Below are 26025 nucleotides of genomic sequence, written 5' to 3'. Positions count from 1 at the left end.
TGGGAGGATCCTTGCGAGTTCGAGACCAGCCTGGGCTACAAAGTGAACTCAAGGCCAGCCTGAACTGCATAGCAAGACCCTGTCTCAAAAAAGACAAAAAAAAAAACAAAAACAAAAACAAAAAAACAAAAAACAAACCTGGAATCTAGTTCAGTTAAGGGACTCATCAAGGAAGATCTCACTGGGGAAATGACTTTTGAGCTGAGACCTTAAGAATGAGTCAGATTTGTCTGGTGAACAAGGTGAAAAATGCAAAGAATAGGATTTCTAGACAGAGACCTGAAACTTAGGCTTAAAAGCAAAAAAAGAGGGACTGGGGATTTAGCTCAGCGGCATAAGCGCCTGTCTTGCAAGCAGGCAGTTGTGAGTTGGATCCCTGCTACCGATAAAAACGAAAAAAAAAAAGGACTAAAGAAAAAAAAAGAAAAACAAACAAACAAAAAACCCCCAGCCAGCCAGGCCATGGTGGTGCATGACTGTAAGTCTGAGCACTCTGGGAGGCTAAGGCAAGAGGATCACAAGTCTGAGGCCAACCTGAGCAACTTAGTAAGACTGTCTTAGTGAAAGGAGGGTCAATATGTATCTCAGTGGCACAAACCTAGCTAGCATGGGTGAGACCTGGGATTTAATCTCCATTACTGAAAGAAGAAAAAATAATTTTAAAAACAAAAATTCCAGCCAGGTGTTTGTGCACACAACTGTAATCTTTTTTTTTTGTTTTTGTTTTTTTTTGTCTTTTTCGTTTTTATCCGTACCAGGGATCAAACTCATGACTGCCTGCTTGCAAGGCAGGCGCTTATGCGGTTGAGCTAAATCCCCAGCCCCACAACTGTAATCTTAACATTCAAGAGACTGAGGCAGGAGAATCACCACAAGTTTGGGGCCAACCTGGAATATATAGTGAGTTCAAGACCAGAAGACCTTGTCTCAGAAAGCAAGCAATCCAAGCAAGCACAAAGATAAAAAAATTCAAACCACAGCATCCCTCTCCCAAGATTCAACTGTCAGATTTCAGCCATGAAGCCAAGTAAAGCATTTGACACCGAGAGGAGGCGAGCAGGCAGAGCCATCCACTTCATGTGTTTCCATGTAAGAGGAGAATCATCATCCACCTACCTTGTTCTGTTCAGGTGAGGGTAGATGAGTAGAAGTAATTTGAGCAACAGCCAATTGGATTGAACACATACAGCAAATATAGTGTTCTCCCTTTTGGGAGAGAGTACTGGGGATTGAACCCAGGGCCTTGTGCATGCTTGATAAAGCACTTTAGGCTGTATTATTCCATATCAATTTTTTTAAACTCAAAACCTTATGTTTGCAAGGCAGGCACTATATTGCTGAGCTATATCCCTAGCCCATGTTCCATCTCTTTTAAATTTTAAATATTAATTTTTGGGTGGAGGATGTTCCAAGTCTCACTGTATAGTGCAGGTTGGCCTCAAAGTTTTCCTTTTTCTTTCTTTCTTTCTTTTTCTTCTTTTTTGGTTTGGTAGCAGGGATCAAACTCATGACCTTATACTTGCCAGGCAGGCATTTATGCCACTGAGCTAAACCCCAACCCTCTCTTTTTGTTTATGATTACTTAATTTTTGGCCTCACTCTTTTCTTTCTTCTTTCTTTCTTTTTTTTTTTTTTTTTTTTTTTTTTGAGACAGGGTCTGGCTATGTAGTTCAGGCTAGCCTTGAACTCATAATGTACCCTAGGCTGACCTCGAACTTGCAGTGATCCTCCTGCCTCAGCCTCTTGAGTTCTGGGTTTATAGGTGTGCATCTCAATACCTGACCCCCAAAACAAGATAAAGGTTAGCTTACTGGAGTGGATGTATATGTAGGAGTTTATTTGCCAAGTGGTGGTCATTATGTTGCTTTGATCACTTGCCAATGCAGACCATTGTGCAGCCTGTGGGCACTGATTGAGTAGACTGGTAGCGCCCAACCGAGTCTCTGGGTCTCTGGAAGGTGGCAGGGAAACTGCCTCTGGACTTCAGGCCTCCTGAGAGTTATCCTCTCAGAGTGAAGCTAGCAGTTAGCATTTTATGATGTACATCTCAAGCATTGTCCTATGAGACCCTGTTGGCTTTGATTCTGTAGAGCCCTGACCTACATAGCTGCTCGCCCCTGCACAGCTGTGCCTCCCAAAAGAAACATGGCTGCAGGCTTCTGGCTCCCACAGCTTAACCTCTTATTTTCTTATTTTCCTTTTTTTTTGTCTTTTCCCTTTTCATCGGTACCAGGGATCGAACTCATGACTGCCTGCTTGCAAGGCAGGCGCTTATGCCGCTGAGCTAAATCCCCAGCCCTGACCTCTTGTTTTCTTAATGTGATCCATGGACTAGAAGTTATAGCACTCAGATTCAAGTTCTAGTGTAGTATGATTTATGAGTGTAGGACTATGGATAGAAAAGTTGTTCACATCCCAAGGTTACTGATATAAAGAAGTCTAAAGAGACTGTGTCCTCTCCTCTATCCAGCCAGTGGCTTGTTCTACTTAGGCTCCCCTGTTTTTTTCCTCCATCTGAAGAAGAAAAAAATGTATGTGTTAAGTTACTACTTAAACATTAAAGAAAAGTTACACACACACGCAAAATTTCAACATGTGGAAAAAACTGCTGTTTGAGCAAGATAAAGTTTGCCCTTCAGGTCAGCAGGAACCAGAAGGAGCATATGGTGCTTTGGCAGGTTGGGAATGTCCTGGTTCTTCATCATGTGATATTGCATGAGTGTGTTCAGTTTATGAAAATTCACCAAGCTATACACTTATATTTTTACTCTGTATATTCTACTTTAATTAAAAGTAAATAAAATGCACAGAAGTTCATGTAGGTAAACCCACCACCACCCTTTGTGCGATCAACTCTCAAGTATGTAGGCCTCAAGCTCATGATCCTCCTGCCTCAGCTTTTCCAGTGCTGAGATCATGGGTGTGTGTACAACACCTGGTTCCTTTCTACTTCTTCCTAGGCTTCCAGTTCTCCTGAAAGCCACTGTTATCTTCTTGTGCATTCCTCTAGAACTTTTATATTTACCGGTAAATACATATCCCTCTTCTGTATTCAAATCACAACATATCATGTGTATTGTTGGGTCTTTCCTTTTCTAGTTTCATAATACACCATGCCATGTGTTCACAGCCGGTTGCCTGGCACAGAACTACACACTAGAGTGGTACAGTACTGAAGTGAGCTCTGTCCAATCTAGAGCCTTGTGGTGCAAAAGAGAAACTTAGCCAGCTGAGATAGAAGCCGACTCAAACACAGAGATTTCTCTTCTGATTGTTACCTAGGGCAGCCTGAAGCTGCTGTTACAATCATGCAGACAGGAGGTGAGGTGAGGGGTTGCTTTAAGACCAGAGAGGGGTGTGGGTGCTTGGGTGGAGTTTCAGCCACTCAGAGGGACCTCTTGAGCACAAGATTTTGAGACCAGCTTGGGTAACATAACTTGACCATATCTGGAAAAAAGTCTGAGAGCCAGGTATTGTGATGTACATCTGTGATCCTAGCCCTGGGAAGGCTGAAGCAAGAGGATCATGAATTTGAGGACAGCCTGGACTGTACATAGTAAGACTCTCTTTCAAACAACTCCTAGGAGGGAGCATGAGCACCTTCCCTCAGTGCGTTTTTTCCCTAGGTTCTGGAGATTGTACCCAGGGTCTTTGCACAGAGCTACATCCCTGGCCCTTTTTATTTTATGTTTTTTTAATTTTGAGATAGAGCTGGGCAAGGTGGCACATGCCTGTAATCCCAGCGCTGGGGAGGCTAAGGCAGGAGAATCACTGCCAGTTTGAGACCACCCTGGACTACAAAGTGTGCTCAAGGCCAGCCTGGACTGCATAGTGAGACCCTGTCTCAAAAAGACGAAACAAATAAAAAAAATTTTTTGAGATAGTTTCGTTAGATTGCCTGGGCTGGGCCCTAAGTTTGGGATCCTCCTGCTTCAACCTGCTAGGGTGCTGGGGTTACAGGCATGTGGAACCCATCCTCTCCGTTGTGTGAACACCCTTGCCTTGCATCTCTGGGCGGCTGCAGGGTTTTAGCTCGTGGGACTGGCTGTGGCATTCTTGCTCTTTGGGTCCCTCTGGGAATATTTATCTTCAGTCTGGAATACTGCAAACAGACCCAGCGCTGCCTTCCCTGTGACTTCAGCCCCCAAACTGACTCCAACAGTGTCCCCTGTATCCCGACTCCCGGGACAGCCCCAAGCTTTTCGCTGCGCCCGAATGATCAAAGTTTTGTAAAGTCTCCATGATTCCTCAATGAGATCCGAAATGGGATGTAGGTATTAAAATTAGCCACACTGGTGATGGATTCCAGGATACAGCCAGCAGGGTCAGGTGGAGAACGCTGGAGAAGGCAGCTGTCTCTCCCACGGCCTCTCAGGCTGCAAGGGACGTGGAAATGGCTGAGGACGCGGCGTTGACGGCAGGGGCACCCCGGGAGTAACTAGGTTCTCCTCCACAGGGTTCATCCTCACGGATTCAGCCCTCTTTGCCACCCCTTTCCCGTCTCCTCCCCCTCCTCTCTGTCCTTTCTCTCCCTTCCCCCTCGCGCTACTCTTCTCCCAACTCCTCAACCTCTCTCTCTCCTCCTCCCCTCCGCCGAGCCACTCTCCCTCTCCGCCCCTCCTCCGGGCTCTCCGTCTCCCCCAGGCGGCGGCGCCCGCTTACCGCGGGCTGGTTGTGAATGGGTCGCAGGTTTCGCAATGGGTGCCGCGCGGTGGCGTGGGGGAGGGGCGCCCGCTAGACCCCGCCCCTTCCGCGCTTGACCACACCTCCGCCTGTTCCGCCCCTGCCCCTCCCCTCCCCTCCCCCGCGGCAGCGGCGGTGCAGCGCAGGCCGCGTCCGGTGCGGCCGGCCGGGCGCGTGAGGAACGCGGGCGGGAAGGGCGGCCATGCGTGCGCTCGCTGCGGGCCGCTGAGGGGCGGGCTGTCGCCCTCGGGTGCTGTGCCCGCAGCGGGATGGAGCCAGCAGCCGAGCCCCGGCCCGGCCTGGCCCCCGAGCTGAGCCCGGAGGAGGAGCAGGTAAGCAGCCCCGGCGGGTGTGTCTTGGCCTGCCCGTCCCCGGGTCGCAGTCCTGCCCTGCGCGCGGGCCCGGATCCTCCCAGTGGCTCACATGCCCCCCAATTCCCAGAGGATCCTGGAGGCCCCCGCACCCAGACTCTGCACCCCCGGAGCTTCCGCCGCGCCCCATTGTCCCCGAGGATGCAGTGCCTGTAGTCGAGTCTTGGTCCAGGAGAAACCAGCGCCGGGCCACCCTGCCTTCCCTTCAGCCTGGGGACCTGGCGCTCCCGGGGGACGCTGTAGGGCGCTGCTGTGTGCTTCCTGGAATTGCCCGCGTCCAGCCAGAGCTGTAGGCAAACGCAGACATAGTCTGGTTCTCCTCTACAAATAAGCAAATAAGATAAAATCCATGAAAAAAGCAGAAAATGAGCTCCCCAGCCTTTGTTCCCGGCGCTCACATTGGCCAGCGCGATGGGTCTCCGACTGCAGACACCTTAGATTCACAAATTGATTGATACTGGTTGGTGGCCTTATTTGAGACCTGGTTTTAAAAAGCCCTTGACTGCTCCCATCCTTTGTGGTGATGACGTTTTTTCACATTTGGCCTCAGACCACAATCTTGCCTTTTGATGCCTTGAGATAAAATCAACATAGGGAGAACATTTTAGAATTTTGTTTGGTACCCATGATAATATCCTGGTCACTGCAGTTGGGTGTTATTAAAATGCTAGTCAGACTTTAGTGCAAGCAGTTGGCCTGTGAGTCCATCCTGCTAGAATTGGGGCAATCTTAAGGTTAACCTTTAGGTTGACTTTACAGGTTTCTTAAATCTTTTTTCCCTTGGGTTATATTTGAAGTTTCTGAGACCTAAATGAGCCAGACATTGTGGCGCACACCTGTAATCTTAGTGCTTGGAAGACTGAGGCAGGAGGCAGAAGGATCCAGGCAAGTTCTAGGCCAGTGGAGGCAACATAGTGAGCTCAAAGCCAGCCTGAACTATATAGCTGAAACCATCTCAAAAAACAACAAAACGAAAAAGACCTAAATGCATCAGTCTTCTATGAAAATGGCATTAGATGGCAAATAACAAAATTAAAATGAGGAAATTAAATGTTAAAATATTGAGTGTTTCATAATCACATTATCCCCCCTACAAAATGCCAAAATTTCTACAGGCCTTTCAAAATGTTGAAATACAGACATAAAAGCAGCATTGTTCTAATTATGGAAATACCTGGTACTCTTATATTTTAATAGTTTAATATTGCATAAGCATTTTCTTAACTATTAAAATTTCTTTGAAATATTTAACCAGCAGTGAATTGACATCAGTCTTAACATAGGAGTTGTCATAGGAAATGACACATTTGTTCCATAATGCCCCATTGCGCCAACCAGTTTTGGAGCTCATTTGGAGTTTATTTCAAACTTTATGATGGAGCCTTTAAAATATCCCATTATTGGAAAATTTTTCTTCTTTCGAGAGTCCATTTGGAAATAGCAAAAATTCTTTTTGAATCTTATTTCATAAGTAAATAGGGGACTGCGGAGGATTAACACATTTTCAGGGAAAAGCAAAAGTACCCTGAGGCCCTCCCTTTTTGGGGCAGTGTGAACTGCCTTGCAGATGTTTCTGGAATATAACTGTCTTGTACAGTGGTGTGTGCTTCTGTTTGTCCTGCTGTTTCAAGATGATGCTGATGATCCTCGGAGTTTCCTGAATGTCTCTTGGATTTGTCAGCTTCCTCCCATCACTGCCACCTCCTTCTCCCTAATTTAAAGTACTGTTTATAGTCTCATAGGAGCTCCTCTTCCTACCTGAGCAATCTGTAGTCCACAAGCCAAAGTCTCATTGCAGACCTGACTGTCTTCACAAAACCCTTTTGTGCTTTTGGCTTTAGTGGTGCTGGGGATTGAATCCAGCTTGGCCTGATGGAGCTAGGCAAGCGCTCTGCCATGGAACTATCCCAGCCTCTCCTTTAGTGGTGTTTTTGCTGTTGGGATCTGTGCAGCCTGCAGCCTTGCCATCTCTCCGTCATCTTTGCTGTGGACACACTGGCCTGTGGTCCTGCAGTTTTGCTATCTTGTGCTGCTGCAGGAAGGTTGTGTGAGCTGGAACCCTGTCGTGTGGGTTCCTTCCTCTCTCTTCTGCTCCTGATCTCTCCCATCTGTGCAGAAGGCCTGTCTTGATCTCCTCAGTTAGGTTAGGCCCTTCTCGTTGGCTGTCATTCATCTGTCCTTCCAAAATTTATCACAAGTTTGTCCTTATCTCTGTGATTTCATGACTGCAAGCTTCAGGAGAATTAGAATTTTTTGCTTTTGTCACTTTTATGTGCACATTTCCTGGCCTGACTGGCACTGAGTGGACATTCAAAAGTACTTCAGGAGTGAATGAAAGGCAGTTCTCCTGATCTGTATGCAGCAGCGTCTCCTTTGAGAATGGCTTATAAAAATAAGGACATTGTTAACTGACACTGGATTAACTGCTTAGCCAGACCCTGTTTCAAAATTTAAAAAAAAAATAAAGGATTGGGGATATAGCTCAATGTGAAGGCCTGAGTTCCATGCTCAGTACTGTACACACACACATGCGCATACATGAGTCAACAGCCATTTCTTATCTAAGCTTCTCTTGAATGGTACAAATCCTCATTTGTAACTTTGATATCTCTTACCTTTGTTTCTTTCAGTTCTTTAATAACTAGCGCCTACACTGGAGTTATAAGAAAAAAATACCATTTACCTGTGAGGAGTTTACATGAATAACAAGGAAATAGTATCAGTAACAGTAACTGTTTCCCAGACTCTTGTTATGAGTCAGGCCCTGTGTTGGGCATTTCAAATACACTTAATCCTCCCACGATTGGAATTAAATACTCTCTTTTGGAAACAAGAAAATGCAAGAAAGAAATTGCTCAAGGGCACATGGTTAGCGAGTGATGAAACCTGGATTGCCATCCAGGTTGAGGTTACTCTCTCTTTCTGCAAGTATTTTCTCTATCTTACATTATTTGTCCTACATTATTTCTCATGAAGCAGTCAGGCAAGTTACTAGACACCTAAGTGGATATTTGGCTGCTAATTTTGTATGTTTTAGTATTGTGTTGATATACATATATTGATTTTGTTGATATACATATATTTGATCTTGTTATTGCTTCTTTTAAAATGGTTTAACGGGGGCTGGAGATTTAGCTCAGCGGCATAAGCACCTGCCTTGCAAGCAGGCAGTCAGTCGTGAGTTCGATCCCCGGTACTGATAAAAAGGAAAAAGATGAAAAAAAAAAAAAGAAAGAAAAATGGTTTAACGGCCTAGGGATATAGCTCAGGGATACAGTGCCTGCTTGGCAAACGTGAGGTCGAGACTTAGAGTCCCAGCACAAAAAAAAAAAAAAAAAAAAAAAAGTTTAAAAATGCAGACAGAGGAAAACATTTGGAAAATCTTTACTCAGAACTGTGTATGATCAGGAGAAACATTGTATATTCTATACAAGCAATTGTGATGAAATGACTCTTGGAAAAAACTTGCTTAAAACAGAGTTGAAGCTGGGTTTGGTTTTGCATGCTTGTAATCCTGCTATTCTAGGGGCTGAGGCAGGAGGATTGTTGGCCAGCCTAGTGACTACATAGTGAATTGAAGACCACTAAACTACCCTGTCTCATAAAACAACAAAACAAAACAAAAAAATCCACTAGGACTCTGGGAAGCTGAGGCAGGAGGATCACAGGTTTGAGCCCAGCTTAGGTAATTTAGCAAAACCTTGCCTCAAAATTTAAAAAAAAATTTTTTTTTTAAAAATTTTTTCAAGGGCTAGGATTGAGAAACTACCAAAAAAAAAAAAAAAAAAAAAGTGACTTGTGGACTAGTGCTATAACTCCGTGTTAGAGCACATGCGTATGCTATGGGTTTGATTGTCAGCACTATGGAGAAAAAGAAGTAATTCATTATTTCCTTTCTGTATTACATATTCATTCAGTGTTGGGGATGGAACCCAGGTCCTGACAGATGCTAGGGATGCACTCTATCTCTGAATCTCACCCTAGCCCTAGTTGTTATAACAAATAATCTACTTACATTTTATTTTGAAAGCCTCTAAAGAAATTCTTTCTTTTTTCTTTTTTTTTCTTGATACATTTTAGATATACATAATGATCAAATTCACCATAGGGAATTTGTGCCTGTACATGATATATCTTGCTTCTTTTTTCCCCATTCCTCTCTCCTCCCTTCCATCCCTCTTCTCCTCCTTGTTTTCAAGTTTTGTTTCCATTTTTTCCCTTCTATTCTTTTATTTTCTTGTCCTTCCCCCTCTCCCCCTCCCTTGTTCCCCTTCTCATTTGAGCATTTTCTTCCCATTTCCCATCTTTTTTTGTATGTGCTGGGAGTGGAATGCAGAACCTTGCACGTATTAAATATGTACTCTACGATGGAGCCATATCACCCCCAAAATCAGGTGATGCTATGGTTTTATTTTACTTTATTGGTATATATATGTTGCAGATCAAACCCAGGGCTGAATGCATGCAAGACAAGGCTATTCCACTATGCCATACTTCCAGCATATTTCTCAAGAAAATTCTTACTTTAGAGTTCATGTTATTTAAAGCTTATGGAGTTGTTAGGATTTATAAGAAAATGTAGTAGAGAGCTTATATAGCCCAATGCTTACATAGTGAGGACTTAGTAAAGTCAGCTACGATTGTATTTCTTGCCTTTGAATATATATGAATCAGTGGACTTTTCGGCTAAGTTAGCCTAAGCCAATCCCAAAGAGAAACAGTATTTCTATTTACCCTGGGGACTGTTACTTAGTATCGGTTTATATGAGTACCAGAAAGTTGTTACCTTGGGTCTTCAAAGTCTAATTCCATCCTGTGGTTTTTATATTTTTAATAGACTCTTTTAATGTTATAAATTTAAGTGTCTGTCTGTGGACTTCAGAGATGGCTGGCATTCTTCCCGAGGGCAGGGGTTTTATCTTATTTCTTGTGGCCGGCAACTTCCCTTTTCCCACAGTCTCACATGTCCTGTGCTAAATGTCATCTGTCCCCCAGGAAGTGGCCACGTGATTCATGATTTTAAACTGAGGCCATTCAGAGAGTGAAAGTATGGATTAACTAATGGTCAACTTGTAACACCCAGCTGAACCGAACCGGTGTGGTTCTGGATGTGTAAGGCCCACTGGAGGATTGTTGTCAGTAGCATAAAAGGAGACCTGGAGGGGAAGATGGTGTGCTGTTGGCTCTCCTGAAGAAGATCCTCATGCTGTTTTTCCTGATACGAACTCAGCTGTTCTCATTGCTAGAGGAGCTTCGGACTTTGCTGTCTCTGGGGATGGCTGCGGTTCTCTTGTGTGTGGGGGTTCTCTGGTCCTTACCTTGACCATCCCTGGCTCTAGGGCAGATCCCTCAGCCTGAGCACAGATCCTTCATCCCACTGACACAGATTTTCTAGTTTTCACTGTTGATCTTTGGGCCTTCCCAGTGCAGATCTTGATACAGACTTGCATGAGACATGGTCATAGGCTCTGGGCCTCAAGCTGGACTCATGGAAGACATTGCCATGGACTCCAGGTCTTCAGCTGGACTTGTGTAGGACTTTGCTGTGGAATCCAGGGCCTCAGCTGGATTCTTTTGGTCTCTAGTATGTGGACACATCTTCTGCACACTTCTGCATTTGACTTTTTGGGTCAGTGTTATAAAATAATCTTATAAATTATGTGTCCTATTTTAAATCTGTTCCCAAAGGAGTGGCTGGAAAAGTGAAGTCTTGTTATTTTCCTTACTGCTAGAGCTTAATGGTGTAATTAGCAATGAGGTAAAATCTCATTTGGATGTGAAAATGTTACTCTTTAATTTCTAAGCATGTTGCAAGTCTTTGGACTTCATAGTGCTCTGTTGTGAGTATTAGGACCTGAAATTTTCCCAGGAAGCTGATGGTCTAATGCTAATGAAGTAAAAAGTAAAACCATGTGGTACAGACCAAGACATGGGAGGCTGAAGTGGGAGGATTGTGAATTTGAGACCAGTGTAGGTTACATAGTGAATTCAAGACTATCTTAACTATTTAGCAAGACTCTGGCTGAAAAAAACCAAGTCAAACAAACAAACAAACCACTCAGTATCCTATTTAGAAAGGAGAGGTAATCATTATGTGTTTCTAAAATATACTAATAAAAAAAGAGAGGTAAAAGTTAGGTGGGTTAGTACATTTCAGTTTCCTTTTTCTGATTTGAATACACTGTCTTGAAGTAGGCAGTAATGTTTAAGTGCTTCAACTTTGTTTTCTTTTTTCTTTCTTTCTTTTTTTCAAATTTTAGGGTCTTTTCCCAGATACAGTACTTTACACAATGTTTGGGTGACATTGTAGTCATTGTTCTGGGAATAGATGGGCCCTTTCATTTTCTTTTTTTTTTTTTAACTTTTTATCGGTACTAGGGATTGAACTCACGACCACCTGCTTGTAAGGCAGGTACTTATGCCGCTGAGCTAAATCCCCAGCCCCTTAACTTTGTTTTCTAAATTTTCTTTTTCTTTGTATATTGGGGATTGAAACAGGACTTTGCACATGATGGGCAAGCACTCTATGACTAAGGTCCATCCCTTTCCCTTTTAAAAAATTGTTTTATTTATTTACCAATCTATTTTTTTCTTTTCAAGTCTAAAGAGAAAAAAATAAAACAATTTCAAAATATCCTTTTTTTGTTGTTGTTGGTACCGGGTATCAAACTCATGACTGCATGCTTGCAAGGCAGGTGCTTACGCTGCTAAGCTAAATCCCCAGCCCCTAAAATATCCATTTTTGAGACAGGGTCTCATTATGTAGTACAGGCTGACCTTGAACTTGCTTTGTAGCCCAGCCAGGTCTTGAACTCACAGGGATCCTCCTGCCTCAGTCAACTGAGTGTTAAGATTACAGGTGTGAACCACCACGCCTGGAAAAAAAAAATTTTTTTTTTTAATTTTTATTTTTGACAAGGGTCTTAGTTGTCTAGGCTGGCCTTGAACTTTCCATCCTCATGCCTCAGTTTTCTGGATTACTGGAATAACAGGTATGCCTCATTATGCCAGCTGTTTGCTGAATGTTAAGCACAAGGCTCTGTTGTTTTACTGCAGAATGGCTGGACCTTCACAGTGCCAAGATTTGAGATCCTAGCTCCTAATCTTTGTTCAACTGTAACCCCCAGTGCATTTCTAGCTGGCCATGCTATACTTTCTCATCATCCATCTTGGTATCTCAGAGGATAGGAGATTTTGTTTTCCCAAATCAGTAACATTTTCCTCCTTTTCACTTTTTTTTTTTTTTGGTACCGGAATTCAAACTCACAACCTCTCGCTTGCCAGGCAGGCACTTAAGCTGCTGAGCTGAATCCCCGGCTCTCCTTTATATTCTTGCACAAGAACTCCTCAGTCACACTTGTTGGCCTTTGGAATATATCACCATTTTCTGTTTCTATTCTGGAATAAGGGAAGATGTTTCAGTGACAGGTAGTTTTTTTTTTTTTTCCCCCATTCTCATCCTATGCAGACAGGTAGTTTTTTTTTGTTTTTTTTTTTTTTTTTTTTTTGTCTTTTTTGAGACAGGGTCTCCCTATGCAGTTCAGGCTGGCCTTGAGCTCACTTTGTAGCCCAGGCAAGGATCCTCCCACCTCAGCCTCCCAAGTGTTGTGATTACAGGCACTCCGCAGTCTACAGAAATCTTTCCTGTTTGATGTTTTTTTTTTTTTTTTCCTGAGAAGTTTCACTCTGCAGTTCAGGCTGGCCTTGAGCTCACTTTGTAGCCCTCAGGCTGACCTCGAACTTGCAGCAATCTTTCTGCCTCAGCCTCCCAAGTGCTGGTATTACTGGAGCATGCCACTATGCCTGACTATTCTTATGTTTTTTTTTTTTTTTGTCTTTTTGCTTTTTATCGGTACCAGGGATCGAACTCATGACTGCCTGCTTACAAGGCAGGCGCTTATGCCACTGAGCTAAATCCCCAGCCCCGACTATTCTTATGTTGAGTCTTACTAAATTGCTGAGGCTGGCCTTGAATTTACAATCCCGCAGCCTCAGCCTTCTGAGTAGTTGAGATGACGAGCATATTCCAGACACCCCAGTTGGCACTAAGATAACTTTCTTTAGTTTCTGCTTCTGAGAAAAGCATTTATTTTGTCTCTGGGAAACTCCATCTCTAATATGCCCTGCTTTCCTCTGAAATATCAAGCCCATCCAAGACATAGAATTTCTTTTCTTTTTATCTAGTTTGATCAGGTAGCACAGATAAAACCAAGGTTACAAGGCTATTGGTCTATTTCAATGGTGTAAGTGTGTGCTTAGCATGTGGGAGACTCTGGTTTTGAACCTCAATACTGTAACCAACCAGTGGAGAATTGGATTATTCTGAACCCAGACCGACTCCTATACTAAGGGTGCTAGAGAACCATTTGTGACTTTTTTAAGCCTAAAGCGTCAGGGAACACTGATCTCTGTATTACGTGGGTCTTGCCTAACCGCCTATCTAATCTTTATTTACCTTTACATTTGTTTTGGCATGCATTTTTTGTTGTAGTTCTTTTTTTTTTTTTCAAATCTGGGTCTTGCTGTGTAGTCCAGGCTGGCCTTGAATCTCCAGCCCCCAGTAATCCTCCTGCCTTAGCCTCAGGAGTGCTTGGAATTATAGGCATGCCCCACCACTCCTGGCTGGCAGGCATTGTTATTTAGATATATGTCATTCGTAATGTATGAATTCATGATAGACAGTTACTCCAACCAGTCTTTTTTTTAAATGTAGGCTTTTAAAGATTTGCTATGTGCTTTTTATTTATTTATTTTGGTTGTATTGGTGATTTAATCTACACTCCTTTTTTGTTTTTAATTTTGAGACAAGTCTTACTAAATTGCCCAAACTGGACCTATGATTCTCCTGCCTTTCATCCTCTCAGAATGATATTATAGACCTGTACTACAGCACCTCCGATTTTTTTTTTTTTTTTTTTGGTACTAGGGATCGAACTCACGACCTTGTGTTTGCCAAGCAGGCACCTAAGCCACTGAGCTAAACCCCCAGTCTCAGCACCTCTAATTTTTGATTTTTATTTTTTGAGACAGGGTCTCACTTTGAACTCATGATCCTTGTCTCTTTGCATCCTGAATGCAAGAATTAAAGCATGTGTCAGTGTACTTGGTTTTTATTTTTAAAGGCCAAGTCTTGTTGAACTCAGTAGCCCCTCCTGCCTCTGCCTCCTGAATATTGGAATTACAGACATGTGCCATGACACCTGGCAGTCTGACATTTTTTTTTAAAAACAGCTTTACAAGTGAAGCCTAGGCCTTTTGGGTTGTGGTAGTGAAGAGTCTTGTATAAACTTCAGGAATCCCAGCTTCCTGTGTAACCCTGGACATTTTATTTTATATTTCCGAACCCATTTTTGTCTTTCCTTAAAGAGATAGGGCAGATCTGTTTCAGTTAAATACATAAAATCCCCTATAGTTACAAAATGCCCAGTAAGTACTAGTGATAATAGTATGTTCCCTGTTCCACACAAAATGATTTTTTTCAGATGGAAAAAGGAAGAAAAATGAAATAAAACTTTAAGATAGCATAAGAATTCTAAGTCATGGGGCTAGGATGTAACCTAGTTTGCCTTGTATGTGAGAGTCATAGGTTCAATATCTAGCATTACTCAAAAAAAAAAAAAAAAAAAGCGAAGATGACAGAGAAGCCACTTGTTTCTAGTGCATTTGCTCTTTTATGTTGTTAATATTTTTTATGCAACACATTGGTTCATTGATTTCTTTCTTTTTTTGTGTGATCATCAGTGGTATTCTCTGTTGGTGGTGCTTCTTCTCCTGCTTTTTTCTGATAAAACTTTATGCATATGTTTACATATATGTACTATAGGTGATGTGTGTATATGTGTATAGGTGATGCATGTATATGCATGCGTGTGTGTGTATACATGTATGTGTGGGCGGGGGATTTAACTCAGTGACTTAAGTGCCTGCCTGGCAAATGGGAGGTAGTGAGTTCAATCCCTGGTACAAAAAGAAAAAAAAAAACAACCCTATAATTACATGTATATGTGTAGGCAATGTATATAGGCATGCACACATACATGTGTGTATACTTGTATGTGTGTAGTTGGTGCTGGGGATTGAACCCAGGGCTTTTATACATGCACTAAGGAAGTGCTCTGCCTCTGAACTACACTCTCAGCTCCAGATAAAACTTTAAAAGGTCATCTGATGATACTAAAAGTGACTCACACTTAGAGTGTAAAGAGTAGCAATTTGGCCCAGATGGTGGTGAATGCCTGTAATTTCAGTTACTTGAAAGGCAGGAGGATCACAAGTTCAAGGCCAGCGTGGGCAACTTATTGAGAGACTGCTTCCAAATGGAAATCGAAATGTAGCTCACTGTGAAACTGGAAATTCCAGACTTCACCGTCATATCCCAAATGGCCTAGGTTTTTGCCTATAAAGTTTTTTTTATTTAAGTTTTTAATATTTAGGGGGAGTACCAGGGATCGAACTCATGACCTTGCACTTGCTAGGCAGGCATGTGTGCCATTGAGCTATGTCCTTGGTCCCAAAGCTTTTTGGTTTTTTTTTAGCTTTTTGTTTTAACAAAAATCCTCAGTGTCCACCACCATTTAAAAAAATAAATAATTAAAGTGACAGTTTGGCCCTATGAGAGGCACACGCTTGTAATCCCAGCTACTTGGGAAATTGAGGCAGGAGGATTGGGAGTGTGGGACCAGCCTGGACAGTTTAGTAGTGAGACCTATACTGGAGAGTAGTGATATTTGTTACATACCTTATTTAAACAGCCCTGTGAACAAAAAACGTCTCGTTCCATTGTTTATCTTGGTTTTGGTTATTAATACCTGGAGACCTTTGATCCTCACCCACAGTGCTTCTGGCTTCTGGCTTTGGGCGAGTGGAAACTAGCATTGTTGTTGGGTCTCCTCCAGTGCTTAGTGTGGTTCCCTGAATGCCAGAAGTGGCAGGGCTGAGAAACCGAGGCTTATCTCTGAATGACTGTGTAGTTAGAAGTAGCTATAAGTTCCTGCCTTTTTAAGTTAAAGATAGGCCTTTGCTTGACATGTTTGGTATTTATTCAGATACACGTCCTCAGGGTTAGGGATTCAGCTCAGTGGCAGAGCACTGGCCTAGGGTACACAGGCCCTGGGTTTTATTCCCAGCACTGCAAACCAAAACAAAACCAAAAATAGTGTCCTCAGATACAAGTTTTAGGAGTCAGCTTCACGTACTGAAGAACTGTAGCCTACAACTAATTGTTTTGTAGCATGACAACAGCATTCTCACAGCCTTTGCAGAGGTTTTCAGAGATGGAGGGATTTTACCTGACCAGCAAAGCCCTGTTATTTTACCCAGGCATGATAGTGTAGTGTGATTTATTTTCCCAACCCAGATATTTCTGAATGATGCCTGAAAATTACTGTTTCTGTGTTAAGGGAGGTCATTATTAATGCCAGTCTCTTGTCTGTTTCCTGTTAATGTCACCTGAAAGTGAGAAGTTCTTACAGATCCTCAGTGGCACTGCAGCTTGTTCATTTATCCAGCAGTCATTCACTTGTCTGTGACTATGTGTCTGGTCCTTGTTCTGTGTTTTGTTCTTGAGAAATTGCCTTGTGGTTTTCTTTATTAATTCTTGAATCACAGAGCACCTGCCCAGGAGGAGGAGCTATTTATTATATGAAGTATGTCAATTCCTGCGTCCTTTGGGTGTGTCTTGAAGGTTTGCAATATGCTGGCTGAAGAATGAAGACATTGTATTGAAATCATTTGTTTCTCACGCAGCCCATGAAGCAGGTAGCAATGTTGTACTTGGCATTGATTGTTTTTAAAATTGAAGGGAATGGAACGGGTTAAGCTGTGTGATACACATGCTAGCCACCAGCTCATGATGGTTGCGATTATTATGCACTGTGACATGGGCTCATAAAAATGTAAGAAAGGATAGAGGACTAGTTCAGGAGCTTTGGTGATTGACTTTGTGATAAGAAGCACAGGATGCTCACACTTGGAAGCGCAGAGCTTCTCTGGTGGCATGTAGTTCTGTGTAGTATGTACCTGCATACCACACCTGCACCCATGGATACAGGAAGCAGTTCTCCTTTGGTGTTTCTGATTTCAGCTCTTCACAAGTTTCCCTGCAGGGGTATGGCTACACTGTTTTATTGATCATTCCTGAGGTATATGGGCTTATTGTAAGTGTATCTATGAAAGAAAATGACAATGCTTCAGTGGAGATTGGGAACTTGGGGTCCATCTAGATCTTTAGCTGTATTTCTGAAGATACAAGGACTGTCCATAAGGTCTATGCTTTGCCTTTAGAAAAAGTTTGGGCAGGGGATTGGCTTACTGGTAAAAAGGATGCTTGAGCTGAGCATGGTGGCACACACCTGTAATCCTAGCACTTGGGAAGCTGAGCCAGAAAGATCATTTCGAGTTTGACACTAGCCTGGGCTACAAAATGAACTCAAGCCCAGCCTGAACTGCAAGGCAAGATCCTGTCTCAAAATGCCAAAAACAAAACAAAACAACCCCCCCCCCCCAAATCAGCATGCCTGAGGCCCTGGGTTTGATCCTTAGCACCACAAGCTACCTTCTCAAAAACAAACAAACAACCCAACCGAATATGGTTGTGCATGCACATAATGCTGGGAACTGAGGCAGGAAGATCACAAGTTTGAGCCCTTCCTGGGCCACTTAGTGAGACCTTGTTTAAAAATAAAAAATAAGGGGGCTGGGGATTTAGCTCAGCAGCATAAACGCCTGCCTTGCAAGCAGGCAGTCGTGAGTTCGATCCCCGGTACCGATAAAAAGGAAAAAGACAAAAACAAAAACAAACAAAAAAAACCTGGGCATGGTGGCACATGCTGTAATCCTAGCACTCAAGGCCGAGGCAGGAGGGTAGCTATCAGTTCAAGGCCAGCCTGGGCTACAAAGTGAATTCAAGGCTAGTCTGAACTGGGTAGTGAAACCCTGTCTCAAATATACAATAAATAAATAAATATAAATAAAATATAAAGTTGAAGAAAAACTTCAAACAAAAAAAAAAAAGGAAATTTTAGCTAGGTGTGGTGGCTCATGCCTGTAATACCAGCACTCAGGAGGCTGAGTGAGGAGGATTGTTGCAATTGTGAGAACAACCTGGGCCTACAAAGTGAGTTCAAGCCTAGGATGAACTGCATAGCAAAACCCTGCCTCATAAAGGAAAAATAAAAAAAAGAAAAAAAATCAGCAGAAGCTGGGCTTGGAAGAGATACTTGTACTTCCCTATCCATAGCAGCATTCTTTCTTAGCTGGGGCAGAGGAATCCAGGCATCTCTCAGCAGGTGAACAGATACAATGTGATATATGCATGTAATGGGGCATTAGCTTTCCAAGGAGTTAAATTATAGTATGTACTGCATATGGATGGATGTTGAAAGCAATGTGCTTAGTGAATTAAGCCAAGCACAGAAAGACAAATGTAGGAGCCCGTTATACAAGGACTTGTAATTGGCAAATTCATGCAGACAGGATGTAGAAACCCTAGTTGAAAGGCGAGGTTGCTATTTACAGGGGACCGAATTTCCTGGGCATGATAAAAAGTTTTAGGTGTAGGTAGTAGTGATGACACAACAGTGTGATTGTCACAGTGCCACAGAATTGTGCACTTATAAATAGTAAAAATGATAAACATTGTGATAGATTTTATCACGGTGAAAAAAATTGCTAAGTACTGTTTTAAAAGCTGTGCAGGTTTTAGTGCCTATAATTAGCCATGCAATTTGTGAACCAAAGGAAAGGAGAGATTTGCTTCAGCTTGCTATTGCTTTTGAGTTCAAAATCCCTTTTTAAAGTGCAATTTCTTGGTATCTTATGTCAATAACTGTTAGTATGCAAAGTGTCATCTTTTTATTATTTATTTAGTCCTTTTTTGATTTTTTTTTGAGACAGGGTCTCAATGCAGATCAGGTTGGCCTTGAACTCACTTTGTAGCCTAGGTTGACCTTGAACTCACAGTGATCCTGCTGCCTCAGCCTCCCAAGTGCTGAGATTACAGGAATACACCACCATGCCTGGCTAATTTTTTTACTTTATGTGTTTACAGAACATAGTGATCACATTTATCATGAGTATTGGTACAATTGCTTAATTCTTTTTTTTTCTAAGGTCTCGCTCAGTCATTTGTTTTAAACACCCGAATACTTCCCCTTTGAGATTCAGTTGAGATCTATTGTGTAGACTGGAGAATTTTCTTGTAGGACAAAGCACTGAAATTTTTGGTGCAAATGGATATGTATATATAGATAGATAGAGAAAGAGAGAGGAAGAGAGAGAGAGAGAATCTTTCTCCCCTCCCCTCAGTGTGAGTGAGTGACTGACTTGAAATATTGTTGATCAAGGACTGTGACTCAAAGTATGATCCTCATAGGAATGTAATATTCCCTGGACACTTGTTGATACTGCATTTTTGTTGTTGTTGATTTGTTTTATTTTGTTTTTGAGACAGGGTCTTGCTATGTAGCCCAGGCTGGCTTCGAACTCATGGAGATCTTCCTGCCTCAGCTTCCTGAGTGCTAAGATTGCGGTCATATCCCATCATGCCTGGCTACACTGCAGATTTTGAAATTTTACCCCGACATACTAAATCAGAAACTCTGGAGGTAGGGTTCAGTAATATGGGTGTTTGTTTTTGTTTTTTTTTGTACTGGGCCTTGAATCCAGGCCCTTTACATTGAGCTACACCCTACTCTCATACTCATTCCTCCCTCTTAAAATTTTTATTTTGAGATAGACCCTTGTTAAGTTACTTGAACTTGGAAACCTCCTAAACAAAGTGGATTTGATTTTGGAATCCTCCTGCCTCAGTCTTCTAGATTCCTGGGATTACAGGTATGTGCCACCACACTTGGCTAATAATCTGTATTTTAAGAGCCTCTACATGCGTGTTCCAGTCTGGAAATCAGTGATGCAGGTCCCACGTTACTGTTGTGGTGTTTAGGAGATCATCTCGAAGTGAGTTTGAACCTTCAGGCTTACTCAAGAAGGGAACAAGTTGACTCTAGAGCAAGATACAAGCAAGTCTGTCTGGATAAGACTCCAGGAATCATTGCACAGATAGGAACCACACTATTCCCTAGAAGAGGAACCGTAAGGCAGAGCATTCAGTGACTATGATTTGTCCTGATTTCTCTCATCCAAAGAAATAGCAGAGCCTGTGTCGGCTTAAGAAATAGAAATGAACCAGGGATGGTTCTGTGATTGAAAGGGAGCACTGGATACTTGGTGTGTTCCCAGATGCCACTCTCCGGGGACAGCCTCACCTGGTAAAAGTGCTGAATGAAGCAAGACCCACACTGTCCAGACTCAGGAAGGCAGCCAGATTTGACCAGACTGCTCTGTGGGGAAGCTTATGCCACTCTTGTGTCGGGTGGCCCTGAGAATCTAGATTTAGGAGTTACCAGATTTCGTTGTCTGGGCCCTGCCAAGGAACGAGGCCCAGTTGTAATTGGAACTGGAAATGGGGCACTGCAGTGAGGACATTCAGATTTCTGGCAGTGTTTCTAGCTCCATTCTTTGTAGGTTTACAAAGGGCTTTTAGACTACAGTAAGCTGGTGGACTGCCACTATGTTGTGAGCATTATAGATTTGCTCCTGAGAGTTTCCCTGCTTTGGGAATATTGATTGAGTTTGAAATGACTGAGGTCTGGGATCCATCTCTGATATGTCTGACATTGCCTAATTGCAGTTTCCTGGCCAACTATGTGTATCCCCTTTTTTCTTTTTTTATTTGGGGTACTGGGATATAAATGCTGGGCCTTTTATGTGCTAAACCAGCACTCTGTTGCTGAGCTACATCCCCATCCCTTTTGGTTTTAGTTTGAGACAAGTCACAAAATTAGGGCTGGGGATATAGCTCATCTGTATGGCACCTGCCTGGCAAGTGCGAGGTCCCGAGTTCAAGTCACAGTTCCACAAAAAAGTTGTGAAATTACCTAGGCTGCCTTCAAACTTGAGATTCTGTATCAGCTTCCTTGGGACTACAGGTGGTGCCCCACTGTACCCAGCTAGCCTATTGCTTTTTTTTTTTCCTTTAATACATTTTTTTTTGGAGGGTGGGGAGGTATACTGGGGATTGAATCCAGGGCCTTTGAACTGAGCTACATTCCTAGCCCCACCGCCCAGCACTTGGCCTTTAGTTTTTTTGTTTGTTTGTTTGTTTGTCTTTTTCCTTTTTATCGGTATCAGGGATTGAACTCACGACTGCCTGCTTGCAAGGCAGGCGCTTATGCCGCTGAGCTAAATCCCTGGCCCCTAGTTTTTTGTTTTTGTTTTTGAGACAGTCTCACTGTGAAGTTCAGGCTGGCCTTGAACTCAATAGCTATCTGCCTACCTCCTTTCCTTGCCATTTTAAAAAATTCTGAGAGGTCTTATGAAGTTGCTGAATTGCCTAGGGTGGGCTGGAACTTGGGAGCCTCCTCATCAGCCTTCTACAGTGCTGGAATAACAGGCCTGAGTACCATCTACCCCACTGATTCATCTGGTTTCGATTTTTTAAATCCATGTTCTGTTTTACCGTAGAGATACTCTGTTAGCTAAAGCAGCTTCTGTATGGTCAGAGTAACCCAGTATCCTTACTGAGGTTTTGAGACCAATTCTAATTTGTCAAATGACCCTGTTAGGGCTTAGCATTCAAAACTGAAGAAAGTACTCCAGAACTGTCAGGCCTTGGGTTTGGTCACCATGTGTGTGTGTGTTTGGTCACCAGTGCACTCCTTGCCATCCCTGATGACAGCACAGGGACAGGGATGGTGCAGAGTAATCAGCGGAGAGAATGTGGGCATTAGTTCACAAGGCGTTGGAGTCTGGTTGTGCCCTCATAAGCAGTGTGACCTGCAAGGTAAACCTTAACTTCTCTGGACCTCCATCTCCTCACATTTAAAATGTCTTAAAGCCTACAACTGTGTCTTTGCAAAAGACTGAATAAATGCTAATGTCAGCTGGTCGTGGTGATGATACAGGAGAGAGACAATTTCCAATCTGCTGAATGTCAAATGTATGGAGTTCACATTTCATAGACTCAAAGCATGAATTCCAAGGAACAGGAGGTTAAGGGTGGGAAAGATTTATTGAGAGAGGTACAGATGCACTCAAAGAGATTGCGGGTGCTTGAAGGAGTGAGGCACTCACATTTGGTAATGGGGATCCTTTATATGTTTTGGGAGGTAGAAATCTGTAGAATTTGATTTTACGGTCTTAATCTTGTCTTTAGTCTTAATTTTAATAGTCTCAGTCTTAGTGGTGAAAGAGGGTGGTTTATTCCTAGTGGGGTAATTTCTTTTTTTTTTTTTTTTTTTTGTACTGGGGATCGAACTCATGACCTCATGCTTGCAAGGCAGGCGCTTATGCCGCTGAGCTAAATCCTTGGCCCCAGTGAGATAATTTCTATAGGAAATTCCAAAAGGGTGGTATCAATTATAGTGTAATCTCAAATCTTCATTCTCAAAGGGAATATGTAAATTTGGGAATTCGTAAATTTGACCATTGTGACTTTAGTCTTGAGGTCGCCTTCTTCCATCCATCTCCAACCCCAGTGTTAATGTGTTCTCGTCTTCTCCCTAGAGGGGATGTGTTCTCGTCTGACTCCCTAGAGGGCCTAGCCCTGTCTGACTGCCTATTAATTTTTGTCTTAATTTAGCTGCCTGTAATAGTGATGCATGTCTATAATCCCAGCCTTGGGAAGCTGAGGCAACAGGATCACAAGTTAAAGGCCAGACTGAGCAATTTAGCAAGGTCCTGTCTCAAAATGAAAAATAAACCAGGAGTGATGGTGTACACTTGTAATCCCAGCATTTAGGAGACTGAGGCAGGAGGATCTGAAGTTTAAAACCAGCCTGAATTATATAGCAAGATCCTGTCTCAAAAAAAAAAAAAAAAAAAAAAAAAAAATATATATATATATATATAGTATATATTTTTAAGAATTTTTAAGAATCTTGGGGCTGGGGATTTAGCTCAATGTGCATAAGCCACCTGCTTGGCAAGCATCAGGTTGTGAGTTCAATCCCCAGTACCCAAAAAAAAATTTTTTTTCGTATCTTTATTATACATGTCTGAAGTTAAGTAAGATATTGGCAATTTAATTCCAAGATATTTTCTCCTAATACTTAATGATCACCTCTTTTATTGAGTTTCTTCTGTTATTGCTGGTACCCTCTCCCAGAGGAATTTTTTTGTCCCCTATTTCAACTTGGAAGTTCTTAGACTCAGCTGGCAAGCATTCAAGCATGTTCTTCCTGCTGTCTGCAAACAGCACCCTTGCAGGAGGTGTTGACTTCTCAGAGAAGCATCCGTTGCCATGCATGCGCTAACGTGTGGGTAGTGTCATGAAAGTGGCCTCTGCCTTTGCCCAGGCTCACATGTCAGTAGATGCAGATACCATGTGGCCAGTGTCTACCTGAAAGGCAGTGAAAGCCATCAAGGCTGACCTGAGCATGAATAAATGGAAGCTCAGCTTGGCAGTAGGGAAAGGGGATGAAAGTCCCAGAATGACTTGGAAAACCAACTCCCAGTTTATTGGAGACAGCAGAGTCACCATGAGTTAAGGCCATGTGGGCTACATAGTAAGACCTGTCTCAAAACAGTTACTAATATCCTCTCCCAGTCTGGAGTCTACCAAGTCTTTTCAGTTTTTCTCCCCATAAAGAGTTTGAAGGTGTCTTCTGGTTATATGGCCCAGCCTGTCATTAGCAGCTAAATGGTAGCTGCTGGCAAGCTGCCTCTGAGTTCCTCTGTGGATGGTGACAGCCAACCCAGAGGTCCCTGTCTGCGGGGAAGCTGTGTGGCTTTGCTCCTACTTGTGGGAAGGAGCTTCCTGTTCCTTGTCCAGATTTGCTTTCTTCTGTTTCACTTTTGTGTTCTTCTCTTCCTTCAACCTCTTGACATGAATTTTCTGCTATGACAATATAGAGCTGTTTACTTATACACTTGTCTTCTTGCGGAATCATTTCCTCGTTATTTCTAGGAACTCTTTCTTCATCCTCTTTGGCAGCCTTGGTTGAGCATAGTTTTCAAGTTTGCAGCAAGTTTTCTGCTTGTGTAGTAGATGTGTTATTGGCATAGGCTCCCTGAAGGCAAGTGGAGCCCTGTTGCCTTGGGCTAGCAGTTCATAAACCACCTACAGCCCTTTAGCCCTTTTAGAGACCACTAACTCATTTCCTTTTACCTCAAAGTTAAGACCATTAAAAACTCATTTGATGGTATTGTTTAAAATTAAGAAAACAGCTGAACGTGGTGCCGCATCCCTGTAATCCCAGCACTTGGGAGGCTGAGGCAGGAGGATTGTTACACGTTCAAGACTAGCCTGAGGGGCTGGGGGTTTAGCTCAGCGGCATAAGCGCCTACCTTGAAGCAGGCAGTTGTGAATTCGATCCCCGGTACCGATAAAAAGGAAAAAGACAAAAAAAAAAAAAAAAAAAAAAGACTAGCCTGAGTTTCAAAGTGAGCTCAAGGCCAGCCTGAACTGCATAATGAGACCCTATCTCAAAAAGACAACCCCCCCCCAACAAATATGATGTTCATAATTGCTGGGCATGGTGATATAAAACTAATCCCAGCACTCGGGAAGCTGAGGCCGATGGATTGCAAGTTCAAGGCCAGTTTGGGCTTTATAGTGAGACTCTGGAAAGAGAAAATGAGAGGGAGGGAGGAGGAAGGGAAGGGAGGGAAAAACTCATATTAAGTATAGATTAGTTAAAGATTATTATAAAATTAGTATGTACTTTTACTTTAGTAATGTAGTTACATGATTCAAACTTAGTAAGGCACGTAAACAATCAAGGAACAATGGTACCCATCTATAGTACCTTGGAAGGCTGAGGTGAGACAATCATTTGAGCCCAGGAGTTCAAGTGAGAAGCCTGTCTCAAAAATCAATAAAATGAAATGAAAAAGCTAAAGGATGAAAATATCCTTTCTCAGTATTTTCCAGCCACCTAGTTTTCTTCTAAGACAGCCAGTATTGCCAGTTTCTTTTCTGTCTCCTTCTTCCTTCCTTCTGGTACTGGGGATTGAGTTCAGAGCCTTCACACAGAGCCATGTCCCATCCCTTTTTAATTTTTAAGTTTTTTTCTTTCTTTTTCTCGGTACCAGGGATCGAACTCACGACCTCCTGCTTGCAAGGCAGGTGCTTATGCCGCTGAGCTAAATCCCCAGCCCCTCATCCCTTTTTAAATACTTTTTTTTTTTAACTGTGAGACTGGGTCCGAAGTAGCTGGGACTGGGCCCGAATTTGTAATCCTCTTGTCTCAGCCTCCTAGAGTGCTAGAATAACATGCATGGGGCACCTGGCCCAGCTTTTAGCAGTTTCCTGTATACCCTTTCAGACAAACATGTATATATTACCACTGAGATGGCTGTGTTTCTCAAGGCTGATTAGTGAAGTGGAAAGACTACAAAATGGGAAAAGACTTGGAATCAAATCTCCAAACCTGAATTCTGCCACTTGTTAAGTAGCTAAATGCCTTGGGACAGAGCATCCTGGTTCTCTTGAATATGCTGCGTGCACAGCTTGTCCTCTCGTGTATCGTCAGTGTTCCACTGATGGACTGTGTTCTCTGCCCTGTGTTAGTGCAGTCTTGCTCTAACAATGAGCAGGACTAGTTTGTCTTAAATGTAACATGTGTCTAATGCCTTATTGTGTATGGAAAGGAACCACAAACCACAGGAAACAGAAAAAAAACCTATGGAAAGTTATAGAGCAGTTTCTGCTTGTCAGACACAGGCGCCTTTACACTTGGCTAGTGAAGTGCCGATAAACCTTGGCCCTTTCCTTCCCTGCAGGAAGTCATTAACATGGAGAGACTTTTCATATTTAATAGCTCAATTAACTCTGACCCTTCAGGGTGCCTGAGACTGTAGACTCTTGTGAGGAGCCTGGTCTGGGTAACACTGGTTTCCTGCTGTTGCCTGCGCTGTGCAATGTTAATCTTTTTCTAGCAATTACCTTTCTTCTTTGGTCCTTGTGCAACGC

The 26025-nt window shown here is 42.8% G+C and overlaps 1 protein-coding gene across 2 annotated transcripts in view; it reads left to right on the top strand.

Annotated features, from left to right (window-relative positions):
- The first annotated feature begins 4787 nt into the window (after nucleotides 1-4787).
- The window catches only part of Ptpn9 (protein tyrosine phosphatase non-receptor type 9), a 69423-nt gene continuing 48185 nt past the window's right edge, over nucleotides 4788-26025 (top strand). The window contains exons 1-3 of one of the 2 annotated variants that reach the window (XM_063243441.1): nucleotides 4808-5015; nucleotides 19504-19657; nucleotides 19789-19886. Coding sequence is in view for 1 of the 2 variants with exons in the window: in XM_063243442.1 (XP_063099512.1) it covers nucleotides 4953-5015 (63 nt within the window). In the remaining variant the exon portion in view is untranslated. Of the gene's footprint in view, nucleotides 5016-19503; nucleotides 19658-19788; nucleotides 19887-26025 lie in introns of both variants that reach the window. The other variant, XM_063243442.1, reaches the window with a different exon arrangement.

The sequence above is a fragment of the Cavia porcellus genome, unplaced genomic scaffold (assembly GCF_034190915.1).
Source record: "Cavia porcellus strain 051 isolate PalLab524CR breed Dunkin Hartley unplaced genomic scaffold, mCavPor4.1 scaffold_38, whole genome shotgun sequence".
Lineage (NCBI taxonomy): Eukaryota > Metazoa > Chordata > Mammalia > Rodentia > Caviidae > Cavia > Cavia porcellus.
Note: the sequence above shows the minus strand (reverse complement) of the source record. Positions and strands in the feature narration are given on the sequence as shown.